Source organism: Quercus robur, chromosome 7 (assembly GCF_932294415.1).
Source record: "Quercus robur chromosome 7, dhQueRobu3.1, whole genome shotgun sequence".
NCBI lineage: Eukaryota > Viridiplantae > Streptophyta > Magnoliopsida > Fagales > Fagaceae > Quercus > Quercus robur.
In genome coordinates, this window is record NC_065540.1 from 7,410,766 (window position 1) to 7,422,384 (window position 11,619).

Below are 11,619 nucleotides of genomic sequence, written 5' to 3' on the forward strand. Positions count from 1 at the left end.
AATAAAATAGAAAGCTTAAAAGTTACCATTGCATACTAAGAAAACAAATAATACTAATAAGTTAATACAAATAAGTTACCATTTTGTCCTAACAAAAATTCAAAAATTACAAAACTTAAAAAAAAAAAAAAAAAAAAAAAACTTTTTTCTGTACCGGCCGGTACGCCCGGTACCGGCCGGTATTGCCCGAAATTGGCCGGTACGGCCGGTACGAGGCCGGTACGGCCGGTATTTTTTCCGGTACGAAACAGGGAGGTCGAGTGTACCGGATTGCTGACCGGTACGGTATATTCCGGCCGGTACGGTACGGTATTGACATCCATGACTAAAACCCACCTCTGGGATGGGTTGGGGGCCACACAGAAAGATATTGAGTATGCATTATGCACTGTTTTATTTTACATTTTCTTTTGAGATAAAGATAGGTTACTTGATTATCATAGACTTAAATCTCTTTATTTTATGTACTTGTCCAAGATTTAAAAAAATATATATATATATCCCAAGACTAAAAATAGGTATTGACTCCTTTGTTCTACATTTTTTTTTCTTTTAAAATAATCTAAAAGAAAAATAATCCAACAAGACTAAAAATGTTTTTCCATTATTTTAAAAATAGAAAATTTCTTTTTTAATATCCCAAGACTTCTATCTGTCGTCACTTCCTCCATTCCTTGCTATCATTGCTATCACTATTATTATTATTATTTTTATTATTATTATCGTTCCCAATTGACAACATTAAAGTTTTGACAAAAATTATATTCCTAAACTTTCTCACTTAAGAAGTTAAGAATGACTTTAAGAGTGAGTTCATTTGGATCTTTCCCTATATAGAGAGTGCGCGCTCCAACCACCTACAGTACCATACTACCCTCCACTCTGAATTTTAATCAGTTTATGTAGTTTTTAGATTTTAGAACATTTATTTTAATTATTTAAAATTTTTGTAGGCTATCAATTTGACATGGTATTATGAAATTATATGACTTTTTTTTTTTATTGGACCAACTAATAGATATAAAAAGCTTATGTGATACTGAATGAACACATTAGAACGGGTATGAGTGGAATGGTTGCCAATTAAAACAAATCCTAATATTAGAAGCACACATAAAAAAAATAAAAAAATCCTGAACTTTATATATTCTAATTTCTTTTTTTGTAAAAACCCAGAAGAATTTTGTAATATTTAAAAAACTAGTCACAATTAAGGTTCCTTTTGTTAAAGAAGTCCAAACCCGATGTGTAACTTATCATACACTATCAATCAAATTGAAGCATCACAATATGTTGTGGGATAGTTGTCATTGGGCCCACATGGGCCGGCTATGATAGCCTATGCTATACCTCAAAAAGACTAGTTACAATAAAGGCTTCTTGGAGTTATTAATAAAGCCTAAATCTACCAAATAAATACCCAATATGGGACTCATCATACAACCACACAACACACTTTTTAAATTCGGGCATCACAATTACTCTCATTGTCAATGTTGCCGACACCACCATCACAATGAATGAGAATACCGATGATAAAATTGACCTACAACGCCTTCGAATCTCATCTTCGAAAACCAATTCTAGAGCGGACAAGCTATTTTGGAACTTGCTTTAACGTGGTGGGCCTACCGAAGATACCACAGCACCCACGTGAATATGCTAATAATTGAGGAAACCAATTCATTGCCTTTTTCCCCCACAAAATCTTGTCACTAGTTTTACGCGTGAAATAATCAGCATCATCTACTTCGATATCACAACATTGATAAGGTATATGAGACATTTCTCCCATAATGATAATATGTGAAACCTGTCTCACATGTAGGACCATATAACACAGAAATATATTATAAAACTAGGAAGCATGAACACAAACACAATATGAGTACGGCATATGCAATTTTTGAAAAATTATAACACAAAACAGTCGGTACGACATGGGTACAACACTCTAAATAAAGTATCCTTACTTCCTAGATTATGTAAAAGCTGTAATTTTGCAATGAGCTAATGGTAACAGGTTGGGTTGGTGCCTAAGGTTTGTTCATGCGATGGACAACAAAACTAACAAAGCCAATGATCATCCATTGTGCTAGCGTCACGACAGGTTAAGCATAGAAACAATATACAAATACATTTTCAAACTATGATAAAAAGACACACCACCTCTGACCTGATCTATTTTCATATACATTTATGAAATTATTTTAAAATCGAAACTGTTCAGATGAATTTAAACAATATAGAGATCACTTTGTTTTTTTTTTTTTTATATAAATATGATAGAATTCTCTCTATTATTAAGCTATAAGACAAACATCAATTCGTTTTTTGTGTAGACAAGATATAAAATTACAAAGTTTGGAGTAAAGTTTAGCGTAATGTTAGGGGCTGGCATGAACAAAAGAGTAGACATATCCTAATGTCTACTGATTCTCACAACCAAAAAAATCTTCTTGATCTGAAATCTGATGGTGTCTGATTGTATGTTCTATACTGCTGAGGCATAAGACCCATAAGAAATCATTTACACGCATTGCTCAGTAAAGCAGTTTTAGAGATCTGAGATCCCACCAAGAAAGAAGACAAGCCACATGTAGATAGATACTATTGTGCAGCACATAATATGCCCCAAGGAAAGGTAAATTGTTGTCTCCCTTTAAATATATTTTAAGGCAACCAGTAGGTCCTTTGGACTTGAGTTAATACAATTAACCAAACGCGCACATATAATACAAAAGTTTAAGAATATGGATATCAACATATTAATTGTGTAATTTGAAATGTATGCAGAACATATAGTAAATTGTTGTGCACATAGCAGTTACTAGAATTTGCAGAAAGCAAACTTCATATCTAAGCAATGCAACTTGAAGTGAGATCAAGATACATGGCGCTGCACTAGCAAGATGATGGAATGATGAATGATGCTTTTTGTTTACCACTTCAATTATTATAGCCTACATTGAGTCACTCTGCTGTCAGTCAAAAGTAATGGATAATATTGTCTGTTAATCAAAAGAATTACAACATTAATAAATTATGTTTTCTGGTCAAAAAAATAAATAAATTATGTTTCTTTCAAAACTACTACACATTGCTACAGCACTTTTTACCTTAAACCCTTGGATACAATCAATATTTATGTAATACATTACAGCTTACCTAGAAGAAGAGAAAAATGCAGATTTTGGTTGCCGTTGGCTCAGTGTCATGTACAAGCCCTGCAACAATAACATCTTTTTAGAAGACATTACATGCTTGGATTAAACATAAGCTAGCTCTAGTCCATGGAATTAAAATTCTTTTTTCCTTATTTTCTATTTGGTTCTTAGTTTTCTTTAAAACCAAACTAGCATTGCAATAATTCATGATAAGATGACAGAAACAAATACTAGTTAGTTCTACAAATGCTACCGCGAAAAAAAAAAAAAAAAAAAAAAAAAAAAAAAACCCTGCAAACCAGACACAATTCATCGTTTCCTAGAAATGGCATCACCAGCAGAGAAATGCATGATATTTTTTGAGATGTGAATTTCTAATTCAGAGTTGAAATCAAGCAATCCCTGTATGATAAATAGGAGACATTACGTTTGTTGTATGTATTGTTGCTCCAGTAGTCATGCCAATGTTTTGGTTAGGAACCAGCTCAAAGTTCATGTGCTGCAGAAATACTGCGAGAGCAACAATAGCTTCCATCAAAGCAAACTGATCACCAACACACTTCCGGGGTCCACCACTGAATGGAATGAATCTGTGGCAATATATTTTACACTATTAGTATTCAGTGCTAAATGGGATATGAAAAAGGTAAAGAATTCATGCCTTGGAGCTATACAATGCATATTTAGGAAAATAGGATCAGGAAATATGAAGTGCCAAGAGACTTAAGTAGCTCTTTTTGCATCTCTGAAAGATAAAATAGAAATTTTACCTGAAATCTGTATTTGTTTCATTAGGAACAGGGCCTTCCAAGTCAAATCTTTCCGGCACATACTCTTCTGCTCTCTCCCAAACCTCATGACATCACAATGAAATTGCCAAAAATGTGGAAAGGAGAGGTAAATATTACATCTCAGATTTGTCAAAAGATGCATCAAATTGTCTAGGATAATATTCAATAATCTTTAAATATATATTAAAGTGAGTTTTAGCCCTAAGAGGGAGGGGGCGGGAGGGAGGAAAGATTCGAACTAGTGACTTCCGTTTCAGGAGACGTGCGCCCCCTAGCTGATTGTGCTACCCTTGAGGTTGATAGAAGGCATAAATCTTCTATAGTGAAAAAAAAATATACATATGGAATTTTAATTCTACATTGAGGGAGGGAAGATTTGAACTAGTGACTTCCGTTTTATGAGACGTGGGCCCCCCAGCCAATAGTGCTACCCCTCAAGGTTGATAGAAGGCCTAAATCTTCTATTGTGAAAAAATATATATACATATGGAATTTTAATTCTACATTGATGCAAACGAATCAAAACAAGCAAACAAAGTAATAGTATAATTCCTCCATTTGTGTCAGAAACCAAGCCACAATAGAAAATTAATTGTCAATTATGACAAAAGGTTGCCTGGCTAAAAAAATAAATCACATATGGTGTAGGATTCTCAAATTCAAATTGGTCAATCCTGTGTTGCAGAAGAATCAAAATTATGATCAAGATATACAGTTAAATATATAGTAGTAAAAAAGAGCATGGCTGTTCAGAAGAGTCCATATCAAGAAGGCTAACGTGGAGTATGGCATTGGCAATTGAATATCTAGGGTAGCAAGTTCTTTTTATTAAACAAGCTTACTTTCGATATCTGAATGCCACTGAAGGCTCCATACTTGGACAACACCAAATGATATTATTTTTTTACAATAAAGAGCAATGGATTCTCACTTGGGTTTTAAGCAATTCACGAAAAGAGGAGTTGCAAATAACCACAAAAAGAGAAGTTTGAGGAATATTAGGTGATACCTTTGAGGAATGATGGATATTATAAACTGATATCATAATGTCTTGACCTGCATTAACCTTGTAATCTCCAGGAAGCATGTCAGCAACTTGAGCTCTTCTTATCAAGACCTGAAAGATTTGGAAGAATGAAACCAACAAAAAATTGAGCTAACAGAATTACCATTTATACTCTTTTCTATTTTGTGATTGAAAATATTTTGAATTAAAATTCATTTTAAAAGCATGTCAGCAACTTGAGCTCTTCTTATCAAGACCTAAAAGATTTAAAAGACTGAAACCAACAAGAAATTGATTTAACAGAACTACCATATATACTCTTTTCTTTTTTGTGTTAGAAAACATTTTGATTTACAATTCATTTTAAGTGGAAGAGAAAGAATGCAACCTACAGGAGGATGTGGGTAGAGACGGAGAGACTCCATTATGCAGCAGGTCAAGAACTTCAGGTTCTTAATATCTTCATAAGCAGGAGGCCTTCCCTGTAAAACTCTGTCAACTTCCTCTTGTGCTTTCACCAAAGAGATGGAGTCCTGCATTGGAAAAAATAAAATAAAAGAGATGATGAACAATAGGTAGCTGATCTTAAAACCACACCATATGGAAAATATATTCTGCATGCATATGAAGTTAACATAGCAATATATATACATGTTGTAGAGGTCACCAGACCCATGCTAAAGATCGTAAGAACTTGGCTATAAGTGGATGAGTACGACAAGGTTCATAATTCACTAGAAAAATTCAAAAGAAGTCAAGAAAAGAAAAGGAGATAAACATAAAATTCACATTACATACTTTTTCTGCACCTGCAACACAGAGAGTCCACCTCTGAACTCTAATTATGTCTAAAATTATCAACGTTTTAAATTGTATGCAACGAAAAACTCAAAAAGTAAAGAGAGATGTGCAAATGGAAAGGGTACCTTACTGAGAAGATAGAGTGTCCAAGTCAACACTGAACCAGTGGTCTCGTGACCAGCAACTAACATTGACAAAAGGTCATCTCGAAGTTGCACACTTGAAACCTAAGACATATAGAGCAACTGTATTAAAACTAAAGGTTAAGATAAAACATAACTAGAAGAACACAAGCCCCATAAAGACAATGAAAGTCCAGTCAGGCTAATTTTATTATTTAAAAAGAGAGAGAGGGGTGGGGGCTTGGGGGACAATATCAAATCAAAGCATCATTAAATAGAAAATTCTTGCTGAATTTATTATTAAATTTCCTCAAACTTTATAGGGATATACCAATGAAGATGTCTGCCGTATTCAAATGCATGCATATAAAGGATTAAGAAACAAAATTGTTTTTTTTTTTTTTGAAGAAAGGTAGATAAAGTGGTTACACAGCCATTATTGAGAGTACCACCATTTGAGAAATATGACAACATTCATTAAGATGAAATGAATTTCAAGCTCAAATGAGAACTTCTGGCCAGAAACGGGAATAATCAGAGATCTTATCTACAAGCATAGAGTATGAACAACCACAACCAAACACAATTTGTTGAAAGAACTTTGTTTATTTCCTCTCTTATGCTTTCATGGTCAAAAGTTTGGAAAATCTTGCAAGATTTAAGGAAAGCTGAAAACATGAAATTGCCAATCAATAAAAAAAAGTACAAATGTTCAATATGACATCTCACCTTAAATGAGATGAATGCAATATATATCAATTTTCCACATAAATTTACATAAAAAATTAAACACTGACTCAACAAAGTTCACAAAGAAACTTGCACATTGTATGAAACACAAAAAACTCCCATGTCAACAACAAACAAAGCATTAGTCCCAAAATTTTGGGGTCGGCTATGGATCCTCAACATATTAGTTAGGATTGGCCACATGCATTCTTTACCTCTGTTTTACTCTATCCAAAGTCATATTCTATGTTACTCCCTTAATTGACATGTCCTTTCATTGCCACTTGTTCACATTTAAAAGCAAGTGCAACCATATAAAAAATGAATGCTTTACCAAAACAACAATGATCAGACACAAAACAAACTATAGATCAGAGATAAAGAACACTAGCAGACCTCTTCTCTGCTTGCGAGCAAGAAGCGAAGGATGCTTGGATCAGCCTCATTTACATATTCCTCCTCATTGATTCTTTCACCCTCAGCTTCCACCATATCTTTGCACTTTGCAATAAGTTCTTCAACTGTTCTCCTTATCTCATTAACTGCTTTTTCAGCTTTTATTTGTCTTGGGATTAATTTACAAAGAGCTTTAATCTACATAAAAAATATCATTGGCTAGGTATAAGTATCAAACTGAAAAAATAAATTGAAAATCAAGAACAGTGCAGAAGAATAGCATACCTTCCAATATGGTAATATATCAGTGGAACGAGCCTCTGCCTCTTTCAATGCAGTGTAAACTGCATCAATCACAGGACTATCAGTTGTAAGTGAATCAAAATTGTAGTTGAATATGGACAGGCCAATAACATCAAGGGTTAGTTGACAAAATTTTTCCTCCATGTTTACAGAAGTGCCACTTAGTGCATCGGGTTTGAGCTTTTCCACCAATCTTTCTGCACATTTGCAAAAGACTCGATCAACTATCACTGACAAATACTTCTTGTGAAGAGATGGCACCACAGCCCTACGCCTTGCCTATCACAAACAACATACTAAAATCATCTGTACCATAACCAGTTCTCTGAATTTTTTTTGTCACTGGCTGAGAGCTTATTAAATTGGGAATTAAAAAGAAGTATCAACTAGGTGCATATTCCAGAACACCAAAGCTCCACTTGACTCGTTATATAGACATTTTATTCCATGACATAATCTCTAGCCTATATTATTCTTAAGAATGACAAGCAAGAAAGATCTGTTTAGCCACTAAAACAATAAAGAAACCAGGAGAATTGGGAAGAAAAAAGGGGGAGAGGGGGAGGGACTATAACCACATGTTCAATAAGATGAAATAAAACATAACATTGTTTTTTTTTTTTTTTTCAAGCATTTTGTCTTCTTTCTCAATCAACGCCAAGAACCCCTTAAAGGTTTTTTTTTGGGGGGGATAAGTAAGAAACATAGAAGCTTTAAACAAATAGTTAAGAATCAGCTTCAACATCATCAGTCATATATTTACTTTCTATTTTAACACCATTGAATCTATATGCAATTTTCAAGGGAGCACGTTTACAGTTCTAATGTTTATGACACTATTTCCCTATAAATATATTCAAAACACACCACAAAGCTTTTGGTATTCATAGGGTTATGCCGGGTTCGGTGGCGGGTTTGTTATCTAGTTGGCATCAATGGCTTGGGAAGCATAATTCGGAAATTTGGAACTTGGTTCCAGGGTGCTTAATGTGGATTGTGTGGCTGGAGCAAAATCGTCGATCTTTTGAAGATAAAGAGAAAAAGTTGGAGGAGTTAAAGATTTTATGCCAACGCAGTCTAATGGAGTGGTCTCATTGCTGGGGTTTTACTGAGTGTTCTTCCCTCTCTGAGTTTATGCCTTCCCTTAGCTTAGTTTCCTGACTTCTCTCTTGCTATTGTGTTGTGTAGTGTTGTGCTGTGTTGCTGTTTTTTTGCTGTTGTGATGTGTTGTTGTTCATCATCATGAACATCTTGTACTTCTCTTTTCTTTTGTTTTCCTCTTTAATATAAGTTTTCTAATTACCTATAAAAAAAAAAACACACCACAAAGATGTTTTTTTTTTTTTTTTTTTATGATGTAAAGAAGCTTTCTAAAGAAAAGTCCTCTGTACTCTCCTCTAGTCAGTAAAACCTACAGGCAACTGAGTCCACCCGCTACCGCTAGAACTAGTTGTCAAGGGATTCAAGGGCATTCGTCCCTAATGGGCTAAACAATTAAAATGATGCACCAAAACCACAGCATGACCAATACATAGCATTATAAAAACACCCATTTATAGTAACAATGTAATTAAACTCTACACAAAATTAAACATATCTTCTCTTTTTTTTTTTTTTTGAGAATGCATAATTAAACATATTCCTCTCCAACCACATATAAATTCCTGAAACAATTGGATTATAGCAAGCATTACCGTCCAAAGCGGGCCTTCAGCAATGGCAAAACCGGAACCGAACAAGAACTCAGAGACCTCAGCAACAAGACCCTTAGAATACTTTCCATAGTTCCTAAGCACATGCTTAGCAATGGCAGGGTCACTCACCACCACAAAATTTCTAGGCCCAGCAGCAAGGCGATAAACGGGTCCATAATCATTCATCCATTTGAATAGTGGGAGAAAAAGAGCACCACCCAGAAGATCAGACACGTCGTCTAGCTTAGCATTGGCTACAGGGATGCCCGAGTCATCGTCTTTGCTAATGGTCAAAGAGCGAGTGAGTGAAGTGAGCCAGTCTGGGCTAACCCAGGAGGAACGGGCTTTGTTGGTATTGGTGGGTTTGGGATTTGAGGTGGAGTTTTTTTCTGTGGAGGACTTGATGGTGAAGAAGTGAGAGGTGGGTCTGGAAGAAGAGAGAGAGGTGGACCTGGTTGTGGGTTTGAGAAGAGGGTTTGGGAGGAGAGAGAAGGTGGTGAGTAAGAATGAAGAAGGCATAGTGGTGAGTGACAAAGTGAGGATGAGATTGTACTTTTTTTTTTTTTGGGGTTATGCTTGAAGAGGTTTTTCTATAGACCTTTCTTTCTCAGACACCATTGATGGACAAGTAAAAGAGCGTTCAGTGTTTCATTTCAAAGTTGTGTAACCGTGTGTGTATGTGTGCGACAGGTTGTGGATTGGGTTTAGCGGCTTTTTGGATGCTGCACTCTCTCAATTCTCAAGATTTCCCACCAACCCGTCACTCGTCTCGATTGGATTGGGCCCTAGAAACTCACTCATTGATGATTGGGAGAAATAATACAATATTTCTGTAATACCAACTCAGCATCTATTTTGGTATTTTTTATCCAGTAAATGAGTGAAACTTGTTTTAAAAAATCACATCAGACTACTCCAATAAATTAATTACAATTTTTTATATTATCGAGAAAATAAATTAATTATTTATTGAAGTAGTTTAATGTGATTTTTTGAAACAGGTGTCACTCATTTATTGGGTAGAAAATACCAAAATAGATATTGAGTTGGTATTACCGAAACATGGTATACTTTCTCGATGAGTAGTGGAATATTTATAAGTTGTTAATTAAAAAAAAAATTATCATATATTTTTCGATAATGTGTGACAGAGATAATGAGATCTCTTAATTCTTGTAAAGATCTCACTATTAATAAACATTTGATTTGAAGGGTGGTGGAGTCTAAAGTATTACTGTTACACATGGAAAAATGCAAAAAGGGTGAGAGGTGAGAGCATAGGAGGGGCATTTATTGGCACGTGTAGCATGTGATAGTACAAATTGAACATTTGAGTGGTGTACGAGGGTGCATTAAGGGTTTTATGTGATTAATTCCCCACTTAATTGACTAGATCGGTATGAGATGTACTTAACAATGTGATCAATGTCATGATCAGAGATGTGAATACGATGAATCTAACAATAGAAGTGTCTTGGAAATCCTTTATCATTAGAAGAACAAGACCATAGAGGTTAGATGGTAGCGGAGCTAGATCAGAGAAACCCGAGGCAGCGGATGGACACCAAGAAAGACACGATTGCACTATGATACTTTAGAGTAAGAGTAAAGGCTTTAATACCATGTTATAATATATGTGTGTGTATGAGAGAGAGAGAGAGAGAGAGAGAGAGAGAGAGAGAGAGAGAGAGAGAGAGAGAGAGAGAGAGAAAAAGAAATATGTGGTTTTGCCTAATGACCCACATCCATGGAAGAAAACCCTTCATTCTTACATTTTCTCTATGCTAAATTACATGCTACAATGAACCCAATAAATGATATTTACAATTTTATAGACTAAATTTTATTTTTTATTAAACCATAGTTTATAGACTTGTAGTATAAGAATAATAATTTATTTGTACACCAAGGGCTAGGCTTGGCCTCGATATCTTTAACACAAACCTTATTACATCATTACTATTGGATTGGGTTGTATTTAGGATATTTTTCAACTCATCCTGGTTTACTTTAGTTGAGAAAATCCCTAACCCAACATGTAGGGATGCGGTTGGGCTGAGTTGGGCCATTAAGCTAGGTCATTTTATTAGGTCTAATAGAAAGATTGGTTTTCATTAAACCCTATATAAGCTTATTATTCAGTAAATTAATTACATGTTCATTTGATATTTCACTTCGCTATAAGTCTTGAAATACCTTAAAAAAACTAGATTAACAAATTTAAACAAAGTTTCAAAATCTAAAAAGTACATATATATTTTGAAGTATATATATAAAAAGTACATATGTTTTGATATCACTTTAATAGGAAATATAAAAAAATGTCAAAAAAATCAGATTTTTTTTTTTTTTCATAAAAAGTTTATAAACCAATGTTCTTAAGGTCCATTCATTTTTTTTTTCTTTGATATAATGGTATGGGTTGAAAATTTTACTATCCCAAACAAATCCAATATGAGATTCGGAGAAAATGTTCAGACCCAACCAAATTCATCAACTCATAAAAAGCCAACCTGAATCATTGAATTGGATCAGATTCAATATATCCACGAGTTGAATGCAATAGTTGTTGCAAAAATTTCAAGTGGAAGGACAGTTCTACCTGCATCA

General features: G+C 34.4%; 1 protein-coding gene across 4 annotated transcripts; it reads right to left on the bottom strand.

Annotated features, from left to right (window-relative positions):
- Positions 1-1,243: 1,243 nt before the first annotated feature.
- On the bottom strand, positions 1,244-9,767 carry LOC126691993 (carotene epsilon-monooxygenase, chloroplastic). 4 transcript variants are annotated; one of them, XM_050387336.1, is made up of 10 exons: positions 9,010-9,767; positions 7,298-7,594; positions 7,013-7,210; positions 5,891-5,992; positions 5,357-5,497; positions 4,968-5,075; positions 3,938-4,020; positions 3,595-3,757; positions 3,169-3,227; positions 1,244-1,813 (listed from the first exon to the last, which is right to left on the bottom strand). In XM_050387336.1, exons 1-10 carry the CDS (start codon positions 9,526-9,528, stop codon positions 1,747-1,749), a joined length of 1,737 nt encoding a protein of 578 aa, XP_050243293.1. In that variant the 5' UTR covers positions 9,529-9,767; the 3' UTR covers positions 1,244-1,746. The 4 variants fall into 4 exon arrangements, with proteins under 4 accessions (XP_050243293.1, XP_050243296.1, XP_050243294.1 ...); XM_050387339.1 differs by having other exon boundaries at positions 1,244-1,746; positions 9,010-9,766; XM_050387337.1 differs by lacking the exon at positions 1,244-1,813 and adding an exon at positions 2,631-3,011.
- Positions 9,768-11,619: the final 1,852 nt, after the last annotated feature.

Excerpts from the sequence above, each read along its gene's own strand:
- LOC126691993 (XM_050387336.1), bottom strand. The coding sequence starts at position 9,528 with ATGCCTTCTTCATTCTTACTCACCACCTTCTCTCTCCTCCCAAACCCT. Across the intron at positions 7,211-7,297 it reads ATATATTACCATATTGGAAG|ATTAAAGCTCTTTGTAAATT; the intron begins GTATGCTATTCT and ends TTTTTTATGTAG. Across the intron at positions 5,498-5,890 it reads CACTCTATCTTCTCAGTAAG|GACTCCATCTCTTTGGTGAA; the intron begins GTACCCTTTCCA and ends TTTCCAATGCAG.